This window comes from Silurus aristotelis, assembly GCF_946808225.1.
Source record: "Silurus aristotelis genome assembly, chromosome: 20".
Taxonomy (NCBI): domain Eukaryota; kingdom Metazoa; phylum Chordata; class Actinopteri; order Siluriformes; family Siluridae; genus Silurus; species Silurus aristotelis.
In genome coordinates, this window is record NC_139593.1 from 10,153,298 (window position 1) to 10,175,829 (window position 22,532).

Here is a 22,532-nt window from a genome sequence, read left to right on the forward strand (position 1 = left end):
TGTGTTGAGGCCACTCATTGATAGCGATAACCTTTTCTCTTCAGATAAGACTTTTCAGTAGATGGAAAGTAGCTGTGATGATTTGATGCAGGAGCTTTGGTGAAGTCAGGTGGAGGAGTTCTGAGGTGCCGTTGGTGTTCCAGTTCATTCCAAAGGTGTTCAGTAAGGTTTAGGTCAAGGCTCTCTGCAGGACATCCAAACATTTGCGAATGATGACTGCATGGAGCTTGTTTTGTGAACAGCAGAAGAAGTTCGGGCATCTTAGGCTATATGCACATTAATCTAGATAGATCTGAAAACTATTTTCATTTTCAAACATAAACATTTAAAAAATGGCTTCTGAAGGTTGCACAAAGTGACATTAATCGAACAACACTACTAAACTGGATAGCAGGTACAATAGCAGCTATATAAGCAGCTGCATCACAGCCTGGTTTGTGAATTGCACCGTTTTGGATTACAGGACCCTACAAAGGATGGATGCGAAGACAGCTGAGAAGATCATTGGGGTATCTCTGCCCTATATTATGGACATTTACACAACACATTGGATTTGCAAAGCCACCAGCATTGTGGATGATTATACAATGCACACACCCTCGTCACTGTTTGAAGAATTCGAGCACTCACGTCCTGATTGTGTAACAGTTTCTTTCCACAAGTCTTTAGTCTTTTTTGCACTAAAAAAAGCCCCAGTTAGAAATAAAAGGCCCCAGATGGTTTCTGTGTTTGAGTTTCATATGTCTTGTGTTAATTCATGTTGTCTAATGTAGCACCTCAGTTCTGGGGTAAAAGGCTGTTTCATTTCACAGTGTTTCATTTTACTGTAAATGGTTGTCTTGACTTAGTACATCATCCACCATCTTGTTTGTTTTGAGTCAAATGGCTTACATAAAAAAAAAAAAGAACGCCCTGTGAGAACGCACTGACTACTTTCACCTAAAAAAAAAAAAGTTATGTGAAGACTCAGCTCACAAGGAGAATACGATTTAAACATGGCATGTGTTGAAACGCTTTGAGTCTGTGTAATAAAATCATAACCATGCAAGCAGAAGTCACCTGAAGAGCGAAAGGAAAAAAAAAAAGGAGCAGGGCGTCACGCGGTGCGGGTCACATGACCGGTGTATGTGCGTGTGGACGCGCCAGCGCGCTCTCTGAGCCGAGAGCCACGGCGCGCGATACAGCACGGATATACGCGCGCGCTCACCGAGAAACAACGGCAACTCTATTTGCATTAATATTAATAATAGGATTGTATTAATATTGTCGTTATTATTTGCCTGTTTGCTTTTCCGTTGTTTTAATGAATCTGGACCCGGGCTTGCTTTTTATGACGGATATTTCGCACGCGCTGACAACATGGCCGTGGTTGAACAAAATATCGTCGCGCGCGACTCTACCGGTAAGTCAACTATATATATTTATATCTAAATATTTATATACACAGAGCTTTGAGACTAAAGTTTGGTTTGTGCAAATGCCTGGAGTTTGCATTTAGGTTGTATTGCACATAAACACCACTGTATAACTAGTTACTGTTACTGCTGTTTGGGTGTACAAACAAACTGGAGCAGGAGGTATGTTTTTTAGCCAAATTCATTCTCTGCAGCTGACATTTTAAACAAACAAATACAATGCGAACAAGTTGTTGATTAAATACTTGCTTTGGCACTGAAAACCTCGGATAAATTGATTTTAGAGAAGGAAATAATCATGGATTTGGAACTGAGATTTTACCAGTAGCAACACTTTTCACATCACATTCTACAATGTACTACGATAGATAGATAGATAGATAGATAGATAGATAGATAGATAGATAGATAGATAGATAGACAGACAGACAGATCTTTACTGTCATTGCATATTACAGATACACAGCAAATGCAGTTCAGCATCCATCAAAAGTGTGAATAGTAACATTGTGTAAACTCACAATATAAATATATGTACACCAATTAAATATAAAGGCTCGGGATGGTGTTAAAATGTGCAGAGGTTATATTATTTAAAATGTAAAGGTTTGCTATAATCACTACAATATATTTATCTCTTCTTATTCTGAAATCATACTGTGTCTGCCCTTCAGTTCATTCTCAGCTTATTTCCTCTCTTACCCTGTAGAAGGGAAATGCATGGTGAACACACTAATTGTAACTGGAAAAGGTTTGAAGAGAAAATAAAGAACCCTGTATAATGTTTCCAGAGATGACATATCAGCACAAGGGCATTTATCAAACATGTGCCAAAGGTATAGTTAATTATATTTCCTTATGAACATGATTGAAAGGAGATGACAGCCACCTTTTAACACTCGAGCATTAGAGATCAGTTCAGGCTCTGGGTGACGTGATTGTTTTCTGTGTTCTGCACTGGTACTTTGTGTTACAAGATTTAATACGAGGAGAAATCTGCATCAGAACTGAAGTACAGAATAAACACGCACTTCCCTGAGCAGGTAATTAAACAAAACTGTTTCTGACATCAGATTCTTTTTGTTTTGGAAACAAGATTAATAATTATAAAAACCAGACTAAAGAGGGATATTAAAATAAAAATAATGTCAATAATCTGCAAAATTATTTGCAAAAGCTGTAGTTGTTATAAAGTAATAATAATAAAAAGTCACCGAACTAGGATACTACATTTACATCTATTTACTAGACTTTGATGATCCTTGCCATAAATATGGATTTGACATGATTGAATGCTTGAAAGCTTAAATGTTTAATGGTTAATATGGAGCTTAGGTTGACATGCAAGTTTATTCAATTAAATAAATAAACACTAAAAAGCAACGTGCATTTATCAGGTTCGGTTGTTGCAATACTGTTAGATTCAGACTTGTAAAAACTTAGACATTCCTAAATCATGCTGGATTATACCACTTTTTTTTTTTCTGATAATACTTGTAGTTTCTTACCAAATAAAACTAATCTAGCTCAAATAAGGCTCATATGACACATTTTTTAAGAAATACTGAAAGAGATTGTGTATTGAAAAGAAGAGTTTGTTAACAAATTGCCCTCAATACCAACCGATTTAATGCCACTCAAGACTGAGAGGAATTTGTATGTTTTCAGAGCATTTCTCAATTCCACACCAGATGTAAAATCCTGGGTCAAACTCATGAGGTCAAGCCCGAAAGTTAAATGAGGAAAGCACTAAAATGTGCAATGCTGGACAGCTGCATCAGCAGAATTGGGAAAACTCGGCTCACCACAGTTAACCACACAGTTACGAGTACAAAGAATAAATGAGTCACGTGTGTGTGTGTGTGTGTGTGTGTGTGTGTGTGTGTGTGTGTGTGTGTGTGTGTGTGTGTGTGTGTGTGTGTGTGTGTGTGTGTGTTAAAAGGCACGTCATTTGTAAAGTTTGGTCATCGTCTGCCTGGTCTGTGTGCCGTTAATGACTCAGCAAAGTGTGCTGGTCAGCATGTTTTTCATTTTGAGGACTACACTCACCTTTGCCATGATTCAGATAGACTATGTATATATTTAAAACCTGATATAGTCTGAGAAGTTCCAATGAGTAAGAGATCAAAGCTCTACAAGTTACCCTGCATTTTACACAAAGCTCATCTTGTCTTTCTAAAGCTTGGTACACATAATTTATTTATTTATTTATCGTACATCTGCTAACCACCAGTACATTGTGTCGCAACTCTCGCTGCTGTTTCCTCAAGTAGCATCTTGTGTCATTTTCATCGTAAGTGCTTTAGCGCTCATTTACTTCAATTACTGCATTAACGTGTTTTAACTTTGATCAAGACAGATATATGCTACTTAAAGCAAAGCGTCTCAGTTTCTGTTCAAATCTAATGAATCGTCGTTTATTCGTGATTAGACGTGAATCTACTGATGTCTTTGTGTGTTATAGAATTCATTTGCATCTTATTTATCTATATGGATTTATTGTATCAAGCTGCCCTTGTCATGCTGATGAATCCACAATATACAGAACAGCTACTGTAGCACAAAAAAGTCCTGAAAAAGTTGATCCTTGCTATGACAGAAAGGTGTCAGGAGAGCCGGTGTACCACAGCTTGTTGTATATGGGCTTGTTTAGTTGTTGACCCCTGTACACCTTCAGAAGCACCTACAATTGGCATGTAGACATCAATTCAATCAATGGACATTGTTTGAAAGCAGCTTTTTAGAAATAAACGGATTAAAAATACTTTACATTTATGAATTAGTACAAGCCAGTGGCAAGAGTGGCAAGGAAAAACTCCCTAGATAGAAGAGAGAGAGTTGAGATATGGTTTGAAATTAAGGTTTTGACTAAGGATGGTTCAGGCGTAATGACAAATTTTTTTTGCTGAATTTTTCCAGGCATTAGTCAGACGCTGGGATAAGTGTGTAAATGTAGCGTCGGGTAGGGAGAATTTTGTCAAAAAAATGCAGTTTCCACTCCATGGAATTTTATTTTATAAACTCAAGAGTCCCAGTTTGACTTGAACGCACCTCGTAAAATATACCTCATGATTTGCACCTCGATGATGGCTTTATCGTTCTTGTTTAAAAATGTAACACAGCAGTGTGAATTTGTCTTCAGGTGCCATGTGTTTTCTTTGTACGTCACTCAAATTACATGTTTTGGGATAAAATAATGAGATGAACCTAATGGTCCTTGTGGGTGAGGTGCTTTGTGGTGTTATTTGAGGACCGTAGTCATGTTGTAAGTCTGTCTCAGTGAAGATCCGAGTGAAGAGATGATTGGTGTCAGGACTTTGTGGTGATGACATGGTTAGCCTTTTTTTTTTTTTTCGTTCATGTTTTGGTGTTATACCACCTAGGTTGGTGTGTGGGTATGGGTGTGTGTCATGTGTTGATGTGGGAGGCCCAGTGTTGACTGATGGGCCTAGATATGACCTGTGATTGTTACAATTGTGCATCTCCCTGACAGCAAAAGCGTGGGCTGTCTTGCCTAAAGCCAACGCGCCAAATCATTGCCACATGAAAAACTGGACAGATGAGATTTTTTCAAGTTCCTTACACCTGGGTAATTTACTTTATCATTTAGCATCAGACTCGCAGGCTCGACTGCTGCCTGTATACACCCGTATGTTCTCTGATTATTAAGAATTTAAAATTGTTCAGATGTCTGGAGGATGAGATACCACTCAGTACTCCTGTCACAGATGGCTTTCTGATTAGCTAAAACACTGACATGGTTTGACAGGCAGTTTAAAGTTTCTGGTTAATGCTAATCCTCTGTCATGTCACTAAATGTTCTACTGATATGCTAAAAGATTTTACATTGTGAACATGAACCTAATAAAAGCTTCACTTTAACAATCATCATGCTGGCTCACAATACAAGAACAATTTGTGCAAATATTCTCCTGTATTCTGTTTTCTGTACTCTCTATGCTCACTTGGTTTTAAGCGTTGACCCCTTATTGTTTCCTCTTTCACTTCCCTGTTTTATTATCAGGGCTGCTATGAACAGTGGCTGTTAATTACTACATCTTCAGTAAACAGTGCTTGGTTGTGCTTCCTCTGTTACTTGGATTTGTTGCTGTTCAAAGAAATTATTTCACCTTCATCTAAAGTGTCACTTCTCAAGTGTTCACTCCACTTACCGTGATTTCTTTTTGTATCATTATATTCACCACAGTAGATTTTCTATTTAATAAAATTTGTCAGTTGCAGTGTCTTTGGTTCTTTTAAAGGAATTGAACTATTGGGAAAGAACTCTACATAATCCTGATATTTGTGTTTAGTCATTAGCTAGCTAAGAAAATAATATACCATTAAATTTATAAATATATTTCTTTATTTATATTTAATGGTATATTATTTTTATTTTAATTTTCTCCTCCCTGAGCTCAAGTTGCCTGGAGGTTGAGATTGTTAAGAGATCTGTTAAAGGCTTGTGCATCACCCGGTGTTCAGATTGCGGTCTCTCGACAGATGGAATAGCTATAAAATATAATTCTGTGAAGTGGAATGACTTGTATATATCAGGTTTGTACAGAAAGGGAGCTTATCCTTCACTACTTCTGGAAAAAACATCCTTATATGTGCATGCTACTTGTCTGCAAGTCACGGTTGTAGAGGCAGTTCCATTGAGCTCTCTTGCATAATGCAAACCAGTTGCAACCATCTTTCACTCATAGAAATATTGACATTTTCACATCGTTAAATCAAGCCATCTCTGAAATCTTACAATGCAGCAGCTGTCCATCACACAAGTAGTTGCAGGAGATTAGATTATACCTCACCTGATTCTTATTATACCTTTTTTGTTTTTTTGTTTTCTTTTTGCAGAAAGGGATCGACTGCTGTCCCCGTTGACTTGCTACGGTTCCCATGACCGCTGCATTGACCATGGCATTCCCAAGTTGTACCCAGCATCAGCAGCCTGGGTGACCAGGGACCAGGAAGAGGAAGAGCTGAGGAGGAAGTTGAAATACTTCTTCATGAGCCCATGTGATAAGTACCATGCCAAGGGCAGGAAACCATTTAAACTGGTACTACAGATGTTAAAGATCATCATAGTGACAGCACAGGTGAGCGACGAGAGGCATTTACATACAGAACAACTAACAACTAATACATTTTAGAGTGCTTTTGAGACTTAATCAGAAAAACTATGTCCCGCAGCTTTCAGTCCTTTAATTGAACATCTGCTGCACCACTTTGTATCTCAGATAAATGTGTCTTTTTTTATATATATAGCATGAATAACTGCTCTCTATTTCTCTCTCTCCAGCTTGTGCTATTTGGTTTGAGTAACCAGATGGTGGTGAACTTTAAAGAAGAAAACACAGCGTCCTTTAAACATCTTTTTCTGAAAGACTACGTTGATGGTGCAGACGACACGCTGGCAGTGTACACGCAGAACGACGTCTATGATAACATCTATTATGCAATAGAACAGGTAAAGGCTACTGACAAACATACCTTATGCAGAAAATGTGATTTGTGTATTAGTAAGGAATTAGTATCACAAAATAGCCAGCAATGGAAAGGTGTGATGTGGCCTAACTTAAAGTTTTCAAAGATTTAAAGTAATCTTAATTTATGTCCAGTAACAATTGCAGCTTCTCTAGTTTTTAATTTAATTTGAATATATATCATACAGTGAGGAAAATAAGTATTTGAACACCCTGCTATTTTGCAAGTTCTCCCACTTAGAAATCATGGAGGAGTCTGAAATTGTCATCGTAGGTGCATGTCCACTGTGAGAGACATAATCTAAAAAAGAAAATCCATAAATCACAATGTATGATTTTTTAACTATTTATTTGTATGATACAGCTGCATATAAGTATTTGAACACCTTAGAAAGTCAATGTTAATATTTGGTACAGTAGCCTTTGTTTGCAATTACAAAGGTCAAACGTTTCCTGTAGTTATTCACCAGGATTGCACACACTGCAGGAGGGATTTAGGCCCACTCCTCCACACAGATCTTCTCTAGATCAGTCAGGTTTCTGGCCTGTCGCTGAGAAACACGGAGTTTAAGCTCCCTCCAAAGATTCTCTATTGGGTTTAGGTCTGGAGACTGGCTAGGCCACGCCAGAACCTTGATATGCTTCTTACAGAGCCACTCCTTGGTTATCCTGGCTGTGTGCTTCGGGTCATTGTCATGTTGGAAGACCCAGCCTGGACCCATCTTCAATGCTCTAACTGAGGGAAGGAGGTTGTTCCCCAAAATCTCGCAATACATGGCCCCGGTCATCCTCTCCTTAATACATTGCAGTCGCCCTGTCCCATGTGCAGAAAAACACCCCCAAAGCATGATACTACCACCCCCATGCTTCACAGTAGGGATGGTGTTCTTGGGATGATACTCATCAATCTTCTTCCTCCAAACACGTTTAGTGGAATTATGACCCAAAAGTTCTATTTTGGTCTCATCTGACCACATGACTTTCTCCCATGACTCCTCTGGATTATCCAAATGGTCATTGGCAAACTTAAGACGTGCCTGGACATGTGCTGGTTTAAGCAGGGGAACCTTCCGTGCCATGCATGATTTCAAACCATGACGTCTTAGTGTATTACTAACAGTAACCTTGGAAACGGTGGTCCCAGCTCTTTTCAGGTCATTGACCAGCTCCTCCTGTGTAGTTCTGGGCTGATTTCTCACCTTCCTTAGGATCATTGCGACCCCACGAGGTGAGATCTTGCATGGAGCCCCAGTCCAAGGGAGATTAACAGTCATGTTTAGCTTCTTCCATTTTCTAATGGTTGCTCCAACAGTGGACCTTTTTTCACCAAGCTGCTTGGCAATTTCCCCGTAGTTCTTTCCAGCCTTGTGGAGGTGTAAAATTTTGTCTCTAGTGTTTTTGGACAGCTCTTTGGTCTTGGCCATGTTAGTAGTTGGATTCTTACTGATTGTATGGGGTGGACAGGTGTCTTTATGCAGCTAACGACCTCAAACAGGTGCATCTAATTTACTATAATAAATGTAGTGGAGGTGGACATTTTAAAGGCAGACTAACAGGTCTTTGAGGGTCAGAATTCTAGCTGATAGACAGGTGTTCAAATACTTATTTGCAGCTGTATCATACAAATAAATAGTTTAAAAATCATATATTGTGATTTTTTGATTTTTTTTTTTAGATTATGTCTTTCACAGTGGACATGCACCTACGATGACAATTTCAGACCCCTCCATGATTTCTAAGTGGGAGAACTTGCAAAAAAGCAGGGTGTTCAAATACTTATTTTCCTCACTGTATATATTTGTTTATATTATGTATTACTGTTTACAGTTAAATTTTTTGTTTTGGATCATCTGCAGCACAAACTAATCCTGCTGTCATTTTAATTTTGGCTTTGGTTCTTTGTTCACTTCTCTCTTTTTCTCTCGCTTTCGTTACACCGTACCACAACTTTTAAAGGAATCTTTCTTTTTTAAATGTGAAAAATAACTTACTGGTTTACTTACTAATACGTAGATGCAGTCTAGTTATCTGTTGTCTATATTTACAGAACATAGCTTGATTTGACACTGGATTTTTTTTCCTCGTCTTCTATGTTACTGGATTTGAGAGTTACTGAAAGTTAAATTGTTTGAATATGTTAAATACAGTGAGACCGGATGTATCTGAAGACACTGTTTAAACTGAACTGAAGTGTTTAATCACTTACTTAATCCAGTTTTTCAAGATTGTGGATAGCATCAGTATTAAAACCAGGTGCCTGGCCTTGACGCAATGGAGAAAATATGACGTTATAGTACCGATGGTTTGTTTTTTTAACAGCAAATATTACAAATACTTTTGCATTTTTTTCTTTTTACAAACATGCCTTTGTAGTGCAAAAAAAATTAAATAAAACCAGATGTTCTTTTCCTTATCTGAAGATGCAGCTCTACCTCTACCATGTTAATCTGTATTCTATGTCACTCTCTGGACACGCCTCGGTCCTGTAGTGTTGCGATACGCCATATTCACGTAACAGCTGCGATGCTGAAAGGGCATGCTTGAGAAACAATTTAGTGATGAGAAATCAATTTACATATATACTCACAAATTATATTATTATATTATAAATAAAAAATTAAGCGCATCCACTAATAATTCTGTATAAAAAATTTATTTACCACCGTAAATATGTTAAAAAACGATGGATTGCAATACAAATGGCAACTTTTTGAAATAGATGCATCACATCATTAACTTTCTATGCCATTGCGAATCATTGACTCTTACCATCCCTCGTAGACATATGTTTTTACCAGCAATCACAGTTCAAATATAGTCTTCCTGTAACTCTGACTTTTATACATCATGGTTGCTTTATAATGGGAACTACATGAGTCAATCTTTCTCTCTCAGAGTCAGGGAAAGTAAACAAAGTATGATTGCATTGCGTAATTTGAGTTATTACAAGCCACAAAAGGAAAATGAATAACAGTTTGGCTGTTCTCTTTCAGTCTGGTGTGTTTTGTGGTTTGATTCATGCTTCCTTCTTGTTCCTTTTACATTCTCTCTAATCTTTCATTTCTCCCTCTCTCCAGTACCTGCGCTTGTCGGACACCACCGTGGGACGCTACGCTTATGTCTTTGGAGTGGGCTTTAATGGCAGCGCTCTGTCTCTCTGCCAGCAGTATTATAAAAAAGGCAGCATTGACCCAGCCAATGACACCTTTAATATCGACCCACATGTTGTGACAGGTATCAAGTCAAACCAAAACTAATCTTTTTTATTATTTTTTATTTATTTATTTTTTCCATCTTGGAAAAGCTAATCTGTTTTGTTTTTTTTTCTTTCCCCATTCCAATTTTATTGGTTCAATATTTGTTTAGTTAATGTTAACATTAATCTTGATTAGATTAAGCAGCACAGCAGATAAACCTTCCTCTTTTACATCTCGGTTCTTATTCTGATCTAATACATTAGACATTGGGAATTTTAATTGAAACTCCAGTTTGGTTCAGGATTAGTCTGTGGCTAATGGATTTGAATGTTTTCCTTTTTTTTTTGTGTCTCGCTCATTCTCAGTGTTTCTTTCTCTCTCGGTAGCTTGCGTAGGCGTCACCCCACTCGACGTACCTGATGCCTTATTGAAAAATGACTACAAAAACTTTACTCTCAAATTTCACAAGTAAGATTAACAAGTAACACAACATAAAAAAAAAAACACGTTTCATTACGTTGGCTATTAACGGATTTTTTTCATTTTCTTCCTCTTTTTTTTTTTCTTTTCAAATCCGGTCTTTTTCAGGCTGATCAACGTCACGATACAGTTCCAGCTAAAGGCTATAAATCTTCAGACCATCATAAACAACGAGATTCCTGACTGTTACACTTTTGTAATCACGGTAAGCCCTTTTATCTGCTCAGTGCTTACTGTGGTTTTTCCCACCGCTTATGTTTAAATCCATAGAACAGGAAATGATATGGAAAGAAACCAAAAACAATTTGTTCGTCATGTTCACACGGCCTTATAGGCGCTGAGTCTATTTCCATCGTGTTGCACAATCTAAAACTGAAATCTATTTCACTAATTTCCTGTCATTTCCCAAAATAATTAGTTTGATTTGATGCCTGGTGATAAGGGAAAACTCCACCTCGAAGCACACTCAATTGTTTACATTGATTGATGTGTTTAGATATTCTGCTGCTAATTTGTTGATTGATTTTGTGTTATTTCTCTGACACGTATGTGGCTGTTCGGCATCTATAATGGTGTTAAATGGGAGATAGAACAACAGTCAGGTTTTGCTGTCAGCTCATTAAAACTTAGGAGCAACTGCTCGTTTCCTCATTCACCATTTTCAGCATCGTATTAATGAGAAATCTATCGTAGACTTAATGAAGACATTGGTGCAAACATTGGGTTCAAAATCCCAGCATGCGGTTGGTTCGAGTTGTGGCAGAGAATCAGCTCGAGAAGTTAGCGGACTGCTAGATGGCGAACATGATAGTGTTGATGGGGCGTTTAGTATGAAAGGTGAAGCTTTGGAACCTGATCTGTTTGAGTCTACAGATGAGGAGGTAAGAGAACAAGTACCAATAGTGGCGGATAATGTAGGAACACATTATAGTAAGAATAGACCGATATGTTGATAAAACCCAAAAATCTTGACTGAGATGCCAGTGAAGGTCTCACATTAATTATAACGCTTCATATGCAAGTCATATATTATCACTTTGTATTCTAAGTAATGTAAATATATAATATAATTGTGTTGGGTTTTTTTTTGTTTGTTTTTTATGTTTAGATCGTCCTGGACAATAAAGCTCACAGTGGCAAGGTGAAGATCAGCCTGGAAAATCAGGTCTCCATCAAGGAGTGTAGAGACCCCAGTGTGTCTGGCCATGGTGAGGCTTGTTGTCACGTTACACGAGACACTCATTTAGTTTCATTGTGAGACTTTAACCAGAATGTAGTCCTATTCATCGTATTATGTTTATGATTGATCTATTTAATTAAATGTCAGTAATTATTACCATGCAATTTTAAAATTGTACGATTCATGCTTATTGATAATTTGCATATTTATGTAATATTCCATGCAGCCTGAACTTGTATTTGGAACCATTTTATCCAGGTAACTAAGGATGAAATAAAACATAAACTAGAAGCGAATAAATAAGTAATAAAAACCTTGCATTGTTTGTGTTTACCTTTTCCATTTCCCCTTTTTAAAGTTGATTAGTAATGGTTTTGCTGGTTGTTCTGCTTCTTAAAACATGTGCATGTGCTTCTTTTTTCCACAAGACTGACAGATTTGTGTTTTCTGATCCTCCTTTCGTGTGTAGCGGAAAACTACACCCGGGTGGCCTTCGATGTCTTTGTGCTGTTGATTTGTGTCTGCTCTCTGGTGCTTTGCGGGCGCTCCATTTTCAGAGGAGTCCTCCTTCAGCATGTAGGAAATACATATACATTCATGAGGAAATAATAAACAATATGCTTTTGAATTTGCAGCTTATACAAATACTGTCTTTCTTCAGGAGTTTGTACAGTACTTTAAAATCAAACTGGAACGTACGGTGTCTTGGGGGGACAGGATGGAGTTCATCAATGGCTGGTTCATTCTGCTGATCATAAGTGACCTGTTCACCATCACCGGCTCCATCATAAAGATCGGAATTGAGTTCAAGGTACTTCAGCGAGAGCAAAAAAGAAATGAGATGTTCTTTAACATTATAGAGGTCATACTAATTGTTTTAATCGAGTTTTAAAAGCCATTGATGGTGACAGCGAATATATAATACAGATATAACCTCCATTTGACTGTCATTTTTGATTTTATGGTGATTTTTGTTGATAATAATAATACCGAAAAATTTTATTTAACTAATCAATGCAACTCTACGTCGATCGGCAAAAAAATATTAAAAACTAAAATATATATATATATATATATATATATATATATATATATATATATATATATATATATATATATATATATATATATATATATGTATGTATGTATGTATGTATGTATGTATGTATGTATGTATAATATATATATATATATATATATATACATACATACATACATACATATATATATATATATATAATGTATGTATGTATGTATGTATGTATATATATATATATATATATATGTGTGAAATCACCTAAAACAATGTGTTATAAAACTATGTTAAAATATATTGATTAATTGAATGTATAAAAATTATATGATAAAAATTGTCTTATTTATATGACGTTCAACAAAACATAGTTCGAGCATTCTGATTCATGGCAGTTTATTCAAACTTGTGAATGTGTAAGTGTTACTCGCAGTGTGGTTTGTGTTAAATTTTTAAGTATTTGACCCCTTAATTACAGGCTGGTGCTACCAAGTGTCATGCTACATCATTAGAAGGGTAGGGTGGATAGGTTTAAACACGATGAGGAAAGGGTGAAAGATTTCCGTCTTAGCTCAAGCTTTTGTATTAGACTAATTGTATTAATGACATTATGGGAGATTTCTCTGATCTATGATGCTGTTTGTTTTTTCCGCCAATTTATTTTCCCTTTATTTCATAAAATTTATTTATAAGATGTGATACAAAAAATTGCTTAAATTAAACATTTATCAAACAACACAAGCCTCTCCAGTCAGTGCACTTGCAGGTTTTATTCCCAGTGCCAACCTGTAGCTTAAAATACAACTGTTTAAAGGTTTATGAACAATACAGTTCAAGAAAGTTACTCTCATTCTCTCTCCAAATGCATCATATTTAACCAATGAAATATTTAAGGCTAGATTAAGAACGAATTATGATTTCGGCCGATTCTGTATGTCGAATCAGCAATAATAGAAATCCGATTTATTTCTTCCGATTCATTCAGATGCCACCTGCTGGTATGAGAGAGTTATGTCTCATGCAACTGCAGAAAATTGGCCCAATTAATCAGCCGGCCGATCAATCGGTCAACCTCTACTTTATATAAGCATTAAGCGTTGTTAAAGGGCTTATTTGATTTAAGATGTGAGTCTTGGAACAAATTAATGACATGGTATGGTGTGAAGTTTTCTAGCCTGCAACTGTTGCATGGTTTTGCATGCTGCCAATTCGTTTAAAGAGCTATTTTGCAAGGTTTCGTCAGAGAAAGTTTTAGAATTTCTGTCGTGTATTAATGTAAAAAATTTCATTTAATTTGTCTATATTTATTTCTTTGTGATTTTAGGATATGTTTGATCTTATCAACTGTTCTTGCCATGAAGATAGCCTCAGTAGCTGACATAGCAGTAAATTATAGTGTAACTAACTAACTAACTAACTTTTTGCATGCCACTGGAAATGTACTATGGTTGTGGCTTCTTGTAAGAATTAACTACAGGCCATTATTCTGTTTAACATTTTTAACAAAAACCTTTGAGACAACAGAGAATACAGGAAAGAATTAGTTAGTGTTGAAACTGATAGTCATTCAATTGTTTTAATTGACCTTAATAAGTAGAAAGAAATTCATTCTGCAGACTTTGTTCATTATGGCTGATGGGTTACAGAACCAACACTAATGTCTCTTCTCCCCACTCCTATTAGGACATGGCATCCTATGACGTGTGCGGGATTTTGTTGGGAACGTCAACGCTGCTGGTGTGGGTGGGAGTTATTCGTTACTTTAGCTTCTTTCAGAAGTACAATGTAAGTACACATTCTCAACCTCTTTGCTTCCTAATTTATTTATTCATTGGATATTTCCTTTTTAATGAATGCTGCAAATACCCCTTTTTTTTTTTAAATAAAATAATATAAATTTATATTAAAAAATTATGTATTTTGGGGGGAAAGACCAGCTGAACATCTCTTCAAGATCTGTAAATATATAATTCAATATATTTTAAATGAAATATAAAACAGTTAAAGCACATAAATATTCCTATCTTTGTAAAGGCCTTTGGTTTAGATGAAGATATTAAACCAATGTTCGTAGACAATCATGATGTTTTTGTTTTGAAACACATTTTTGCAGTCTGGACATGTCACCAGCAGATATCTAGATATTATTCCTTGATAGAAAAAATCTGGAGCACATACATTTTTTACATTCCTAACAAACTGAAACACAAAAAGCTGTATAATTCCTTTCAGGGTTATTTTATTTAACTTTTTTTTTTTTTTGGACGTAATGTTTACTAGATAAAGTGTGAAAATGTTGTTATGTATTTCAGATTCTGATTGTGACATTGCGTGCAGCGTTTCCCAACGTGATCCGTTTCAGCTGCTGTGTGGCCGTGATCTATCTGGGCTACTGCTTCTGTGGCTGGATTGTTTTAGGCCCGTACCACGTCAAGGTAATGCATAAAGCTACTAGTTATCGGTGAGCTGGTTGTGATGGACAGAGACTGAGCAAAGCTTGCAAACTTTAAATGATATTTACCTGTTACCATTTATGTGTGTTTGTTGGGAACAGATTCCATTATGGTCATTTAGACCTGTTTTTATTGTTATTTATTAAAGCAGGGTGGTGTATTTTTTTTGGTATGACATGCTTTGTCTTTATAGATTCTGTAATAACCATAAGAGTCTGTAGGCCTTGACTTGTTATTGCTATATCTAGTGTGTTCGTTTTTTTTCCCTTATTTTTCCCAGTTCCGCTCCATGTCCATGGTATCAGAGTGCCTGTTCTCTCTGATAAATGGAGATGACATGTTTGTTACCTTCAGTGGCATGCAGGAGAGCAGCCTACTGGTGTGGATCTTCAGCCAGGTGTGTTATAAAATGCTGCTTACACACACAAAACAACAAGCGTACAACTGCCTCCACAAGGGCTTGTATGCGTTTTTAATTTCAGTTTGCCTTGCACTGCTTACGTCAGCTAGTTTCAACATGACTCATAGCTGCTATGTTGTATGTTGTTGTCTGGTTTGGTTACCAGAGTGTCTGCTGATACTTCCTAGCAATGTGGCTGTGCCCTAATTTAAAACGTAGCATTACAGTGGCTTTACAAACATTAAATTGTATCCGATTTCTAAATAAATGCCTTTGTTTTGTTCAGCATAGTTTGGAAGTGTGTTTTTTATTTTTTAAGTTTTAAAAGATTTTATTTCGGACCTTGCGATACAGTTCATCCCAGAGCAGTTCAATGGGATTTATATGCAGTGACTGGGCAGGACATTCAATGATTGATTTCACGCATACGGAGGATGGACTTATGCTTCAGGTCATTGCCTTGTTGTATGGTGATGTTGGTTCCAATTAGCCGCAGTCCAGATGGAATTGCATGGTGTTGAAGTATGGAACATGGTAGCCATGCTGCTTTCACCCAGAATTAGTCTTCAAACTTCTTTTCTGCTTCAAAACAACCCCAAACCCCATTAAGCTTCCTCCTCCATGGGTGACTGGGGGGGTGGGGCAGTCTGCTAAGATCTTCTCTCCTGTTCTCTTGCATAAGTTCTTCTGTTAGAGACAAAAATGTCACATTTGGACTCCTCTGTCCACAGTACTTTCTTCTACTCATTCATGTTACAATTCTTGCGTGTTTTGCCTTTGACCTAGTTTGTTGCCTAGAAACAAAGGGAGCATACACGTGTCTCAAAAACTACTGGTAGTGGTGTAGGTTTTTTGGCACCAAGCATAAAATTGTACATATTTCTTACTTTGGTGCATTTAATGCGTGATGCAATAAATAAATAATTTTATATCGAATTCATTGTCAAACTGTCTCACATATTCCGAAATGTCTTTTTTTCTGCAGTTGTACCTGTACACATTTATCTCCTTGTTCATCTATATGGTGCTCTCCCTCTTCATCGCCCTCATCACCGGAGCCTACGAGACCATCAAGGTATGCTGGAAGGATTAAAAAACAAAAAGGGAGGGTGTTTTTTATACAATGTTGTCTAATTTTGTCCATGTTATGGTCTTCAGCTTTGTGTAATGTTTGTTTTTTTATGAATAGCACCAAACTCAGGAACCGCTTCACATCACCGATTTGCATGCGTTTATCGCCGAGTGCAAAGACACGCCCAGCTCAGGAAAGTTCCGGGGAATAGAGACATCGCCGTGCTCCTTCTTCTGCTGCTGTGACAGGTCCGCCAGGTTTACACACACAGTTAGCAAGAGTTAGCATCTGTTCCAGTGACATTTTGACTGTGCTAACAGCAGGGGCTACTTGCTATGATTAGCTTTCTTAATGCTCTCCTGAATGTCAGTCTTTCCATGCAATGAATGCATGACTAGTTTGTACATTTCAAATATGGAAATGAACTCCGCCCCACACGTCAAAGCATAAGATAGTGAGAGAGAAATAGTGACTCAACAATCAATGTGTTGATTGTTGAAAAAAAAAATTGGTAATGCCAATAAGATAATAACTATCTTATAAATTCTACTTTTTCATTATGGATTATTAGTTAGACTCATTCATAATTTGATAATGATCAGATAATAAAAGATAGTAATTTCTGTGTTTAAAATCATGCTTTCTTTACAGGACCACCACCTATGAAGATGTTCTGCTGGTGAACTAGTCATTCAACTACAGCTCTTATGCCCTCTGCTGGTGACATTGTGATGCTGCATCCATTGCAAGATTAGAAACTGGATTAATACAGCTGCACCCGATCCACATTTTACCTCCACACACTCATCACACACTGCAGGAGAGAGGATTTTCCTCCTGGATGTGATGGTGGAAAGATCTAAGAATTTTTAAAGCTCAGCAAAAAAGAGAACTGAGCGATTGAAAAAAGCACCAAAAAAAAACGGTGGTGCAGTGCGCAAGCTTTATTTAGAAAAAGAGTAAGTTAGGAGGTCAGTGTTTTATGTGTTGTATTGAGCATGATTTTATTGTGCTGTTAACTTGGCAGACGTTTTATATATTCCGTGCCAATGTTTTTGCATTGTTTTAAACTGTATCATTTTGACTAAAAAAAGAACTGCCGTTGCACCATACTTCACTTTCACTACCCCAGACATCTCATCTCAGCACTAATCACTTCCTCATTGTTACTTTTTTAAGATTTTAGGATATAAGATCTAGCTGTTGTTAAAAACATTGAGCTGTTTTCTAATATTTTAACTTCTCTATACATTCCAGCCGTAGCCAGTAAAATCAAACATATGGTTTGGACCACCAGCATTCAACCAATCAGGGATCAAGGATACATCTCTACTGGCCTAGTCATGTCTCCTTTCCATTGTGAAAGCTCCCTCTTTTGCTCTAATGTTCGTGCATTTTTGCCGAGTCATGTGCTTTGGAGTTAACAATAACGGGGGTCGTAATTGGATTTTGTGTTTCGGTTATCTCCTGCCAAATTTGCCTTGTGAGAGTCCTAAACTAGTTCTTTTTGTGCAGTCCAAAACAAAAGAAAATGTGGCTAAAATCTGAGACCAATTTTTGGCCCTGTTAGTAAAGAAATGGTCTAGCGCATAAGTACACTGTGCAAATTTGGGAATAAAAATCCATTTTGTTCAGTTCAAACATCTTCGAGAAGCCAAACAGGATGTTCACTCGCTCTGATGCTGTAGTCATTATATCCTGGATGAAATAATAGGGCTTCGTCTTCTCTCCTGTGAATGTTATGTAAATAAACTCAGCAGGGTGCAGCGTCGCTTCTTTAAGATCCAGAACAATAGGACTCACTAAATGTGTGTGACAGCATGTGACCTAGATAATATACAGTAAATGCATATGCTCTGTTCTGGATTTTGGAGCTATGGGTCCGTACGGGGACCGAGTTCGAGTTTTATTATTCTTACCGAAGGTCTAATCAAGTTATAAATGTAGTCAAGTGGGCACTGTTGCAGTGATGCAGTATGCAAACTGGGTTATTTTCTTGTCTCAGTCTTCAATGTTTTAAGTCTGACGCAATCATAATGTATAGAATTGTAATTTATTCCTGTATATGTGTATTGTAATTAGTTTCTGTGTATATAATACGTTTTAAATGCACCAACAGTAAAGAGGACATGTTTAATGGAGTAGAAACGCACAATTTTCTTTTAAGCTTGATTTCCCTTGGAAGGTGATCCAGTTCCAGTCTCTTTTAGTGCAATGACTGACTACTGACTACTCATTACAGTAGAAAGTGTGATACTGACCGGAGATCAGGGTACAGTGGCTGGGAAGGAGGCTTAGGTATTTACACATGTTCAAATCAAATGTCTACTTGAAGTAACTGTGGTTTCTGTGTAATGATTTGTAACTGAGTTATATAATATATATCTATATATTCATATATTCCATTTCATCATATCTCCATCATTTATGCTTGGTGAATAGATTAACAAGCATTTAATGTCTGTGGCTTTTTTATTTATTTTTTGTTTTGTTTTTTTAGATAGTTTTAAAGTCTGGCATGTTTATTTGTCTCTGGTTATTTAAAGATGATTTTTATGCTAATATATTTAGTTAGTAGATTTTTTTTGTTGCTATTTGTTGATTTAATTTACAGGACCTATTGAGAACATCTTTAAATCTGTTATGTTTGTGTTTATATAAATATTTTCTGCAGTTTGATGGCAGTGACTTATTAAGGATTTTGCTTTATCCTTATGAAACATACAAACATTTCCAAGTCTTATTTTGTTGGTTCTTTCGTTTGCTTTGTTTGTTTTTAAACCAGATTGCTAACTGTATGAGGACACTGGATTTAAATCGTGTCTTAAAGCTGTTCTACTTTTCACAAAAGTATTCTTTGATTTAAAAACAAAAAAAACAAAAAACAAAAAAAAACTACTTTTTTTTTTTCTTTCCTGTAAAGATCTTTCCAGGAAAAAAAAGAGTAGTTTTTTGTTGTTGTTGATGATAAACCAAAAGGATGGAGTTTTGGAGTTTTTTCCATTACCTCCATGCTTTATCAAAACAAATTCTAACACCCTCTGGAATTAAATAGAGCTGCATGTGCCAAGGTGACATTTTTTTTTTAAATATGGAAAATTACAGCTAAAACAGATACTGTGGAAAAATGAGTCATGAGCAATGAGTTTATGATGCAGGTCTGAATATAAATTCCACAGCTCCCTTCAGAACTGAATTTATTTATAAGACATATAGTCTTTATTTCTGAACTTTCTTCCATAACACTGACCTCATTAAGTATAACTTTGGTTGTAGGTTGTGATTTCTAGTAATGTAACACATTTTTTAAAGCTTGGGTCTGGGTCACTTTAAGAACCATTTATTACATAAGTGAAAAGTTCAGGAGTCATTTGGCTTCGTCAGTGTGTTAATGGTCAGGACTGTCATTGTGGTGTGGATAATGGCATGCAAATGGAAAACTTTGCCATGGGAAAAAAGAGGGTTAAATCAATATTTAAATAGATGTCATGTTAATTGTCATATAAGACTAGCGATCTCAAACCGAACTGCAGGTTTCAATAGAGGAAGTAACATACATTTTTTTTTGTGTATTTTATGTAAGTTTCTCTTAGTAAGTTCTCTGGTCCTGTTTAAGTCATTTTATAAAGTTATTTGATTTCTAACATGTGAAAGACTGTTTGACAATTAATAATATATTCTTCAAACTAAAATTATTTTACAACTTTTTGCATTTTTTTATATTTTGGATATATAATAATTTTCTTAATGCTGTCTTAACACTGATCAATTGCAATACATTCACCAGCCACTTAAACAGAAAACACCTGTGTACCAAAATAGGAGTATAACCTTCTCATTCATGTCGTTATCCAATCAGGTTTTGCCATACAATTAAATTTTGGTAGCAATTTAAAAGCAAGAAAATGCAATTCATATGGATGCAGATGTCAAAAGCTGTAGTTAATGTGCAGGTAATAAAAGTCAATATGACTTCAAATGTCACATTTATAGATCTTGGTATCCTATTAATTAGAAAGTATTGAAGAGTGTAAAGAAATATTGAGGAATGTTAAGCATACAAATCTCAATTCTAGAATCGGAGAAATGAGCTATCATCATGCAAACTACACCAACACTGCCAGACTTGATTAAACCTTAAAGATTTTATTTTTGTAGACAGTTATAGCATTAAGCATGTGTTTTATAGACAGATGCTGAAGCCATTCTGATATAAACCACGTCCTGCTGTTTAAATATCAAATAGGCAGCAAAAAATGGTTTTGCCATCATTCAACTATGAATATGAAGGTTTTTCTGTTCAAAGCGACTACATCTAAATTCACTTGGAACTCTTAGCTAGTAGATTAGTCTGGATGTCTGCTCTTCAGTGGTCACTTTAGCATGGTCATGATTCCATCATGGCTCAGGAAACACTGGTTATGATATGGAAATACATCCTGGATGCGCGCGCGCGCGCGCGCACACACACACACACACACACACATTCACACCTTGAAGCAATAAAAATAATTTTCGGAAAGTGGGAGGACAACCACTAGGGGCAGCAACACTATATTAGTATTAAATTAATAGTAATTTAAAAAGTTTTTTTTTTTTTTTTTTTTAAGTTTGCAATCTTAGTCTGCAAATTGCTCATCAATATACACAAGTTTTTATACTGGAGTTCCTGACTTGTTTTTCTTTTGTGATATGAGCAAAAAGTATACTTATCATATGTAATGTTCATATAAATCTATCATTAAATCCTTGTTGTAATTTGTACGTTTTCAAATGCAATCCGTGATTTTAGACACGTGGTATCATCAAGTTGTGTACCACAGTTGCACACTTGCATGACACCTGGTTTGTTTGTACGTATAAAATTTGCTTGATATTCGGTCAAAATACTAACAATAAATGTGCTACATATAACACATTAAGCCTAAATGAATAGAATGGCAGCTGCTTCTTCATACCACCTGTGTGTGAAATCCAGCTTCCCTGTATCTGAGGAGCAGATATATGCAGGAAAAGTCTAAAAGGCTTATCAAATGCTACATTAGACTGCAATTCTTGATTCCTGTTAGGAATACGCCCCACTAATAGATATTGACCTGCACTTTAATGCATTAAGGTATAAGAAATGGCCTGGACGATTCTTCAGAATCCATCTCCAACAGCGATAGTGAAAAATAAAAAGAATGAACTTGCATGTGTTCTTCGGGAACGTGTAACATGAGCAGTCCTTAAGTAGTGCTCATGTACGCTGCTGCACATTACACACAGAGACATGGACATATGGGCAGAAAATATAATAAGGGCTGATTTTCTGTTATTGTTCATAGCAACATTCTTATATGGTGTCTCAGACATTTACCAAGGATCTTTTGTTTGTTACATTTATTTGCATGATTGATTACTTTTTGTGGATTCCTATAACCTGCTGCTTGCTTTAATGATGTGCTTCATGATCACTGATCATCTGATATGTAATGCTTCAGCTCAGCTGCCGTGACTTGCAGTTTGTTTGGAGGCCTTGTTCCTTGAATGCTTGAATCCCTGGCCCATCCTTTTCCTCCATTCTGAACAAAGGTTCATGGTAAACCTTGCATTCATTCGATCTGTCCCTCTGTAATAGTGACAGCTGCAAGCTTGAGGAACAAAAGACAGCTCTGTGCTCATGATCTAAACGCCTAAACAGCTCTAGTTTGGATGAAGTATCAACACCGGGTCAGTTTTACTCGACGGGATTAATCACAAAACGGGTAAGTGATTAAATATCTCCAGCACCGCGTCGTGAACCAGAACCAGACTGAAGAGACGGTTCAAGA

The 22,532-nt window shown here is 36.5% G+C and overlaps 1 protein-coding gene and 1 long non-coding RNA gene across 2 annotated transcripts; one reads left to right on the forward strand and one right to left on the reverse strand.

Moving 5' to 3' along the window:
- The first annotated feature begins 1,131 nt into the window (after positions 1–1,131).
- Positions 1,132–19,057, forward strand: mcoln1a (mucolipin TRP cation channel 1a). The gene is made up of 15 exons (XM_083523026.1): positions 1,132–1,402; positions 6,276–6,517; positions 6,721–6,888; positions 9,982–10,138; positions 10,488–10,569; positions 10,690–10,786; positions 11,690–11,789; positions 12,231–12,337; positions 12,423–12,572; positions 14,478–14,579; positions 15,107–15,229; positions 15,528–15,644; positions 16,633–16,722; positions 16,837–16,967; positions 17,371–19,057. Exons 1-15 carry the CDS (start codon positions 1,360–1,362, stop codon positions 17,405–17,407), a joined length of 1,746 nt encoding a protein of 581 aa, XP_083379152.1. The 5' UTR covers positions 1,132–1,359; the 3' UTR covers positions 17,408–19,057.
- A 243-nt stretch (positions 19,058–19,300) lies between these two features.
- On the reverse strand, positions 19,301–21,549 carry LOC310716142. The gene is made up of 2 exons (XR_014530509.1): positions 21,191–21,549; positions 19,301–21,158 (listed from the first exon to the last, which is right to left on the reverse strand). It is a non-coding gene; the product is annotated as an uncharacterized lncRNA (long non-coding RNA).
- Positions 21,550–22,532: the final 983 nt, after the last annotated feature.

What these genes read in the sequence shown, in the direction of transcription:
- mcoln1a (XM_083523026.1), top strand. Translation starts at nt 1,360, where the DNA reads ATGGCCGTGGTTGAACAAAATATCGTCGCGCGCGACTCTACCG. An exon ending in CGTCGCGCGCGACTCTACCG is followed by an intron (nt 1,403 to 6,275) that starts GTAAGTCAACTA and finishes TTCTTTTTGCAG; the next exon opens with AAAGGGATCGACTGCTGTCC. An exon ending in TGGTGTGGATCTTCAGCCAG is followed by an intron (nt 15,645 to 16,632) that starts GTGTGTTATAAA and finishes TTTTTTCTGCAG; the next exon opens with TTGTACCTGTACACATTTAT.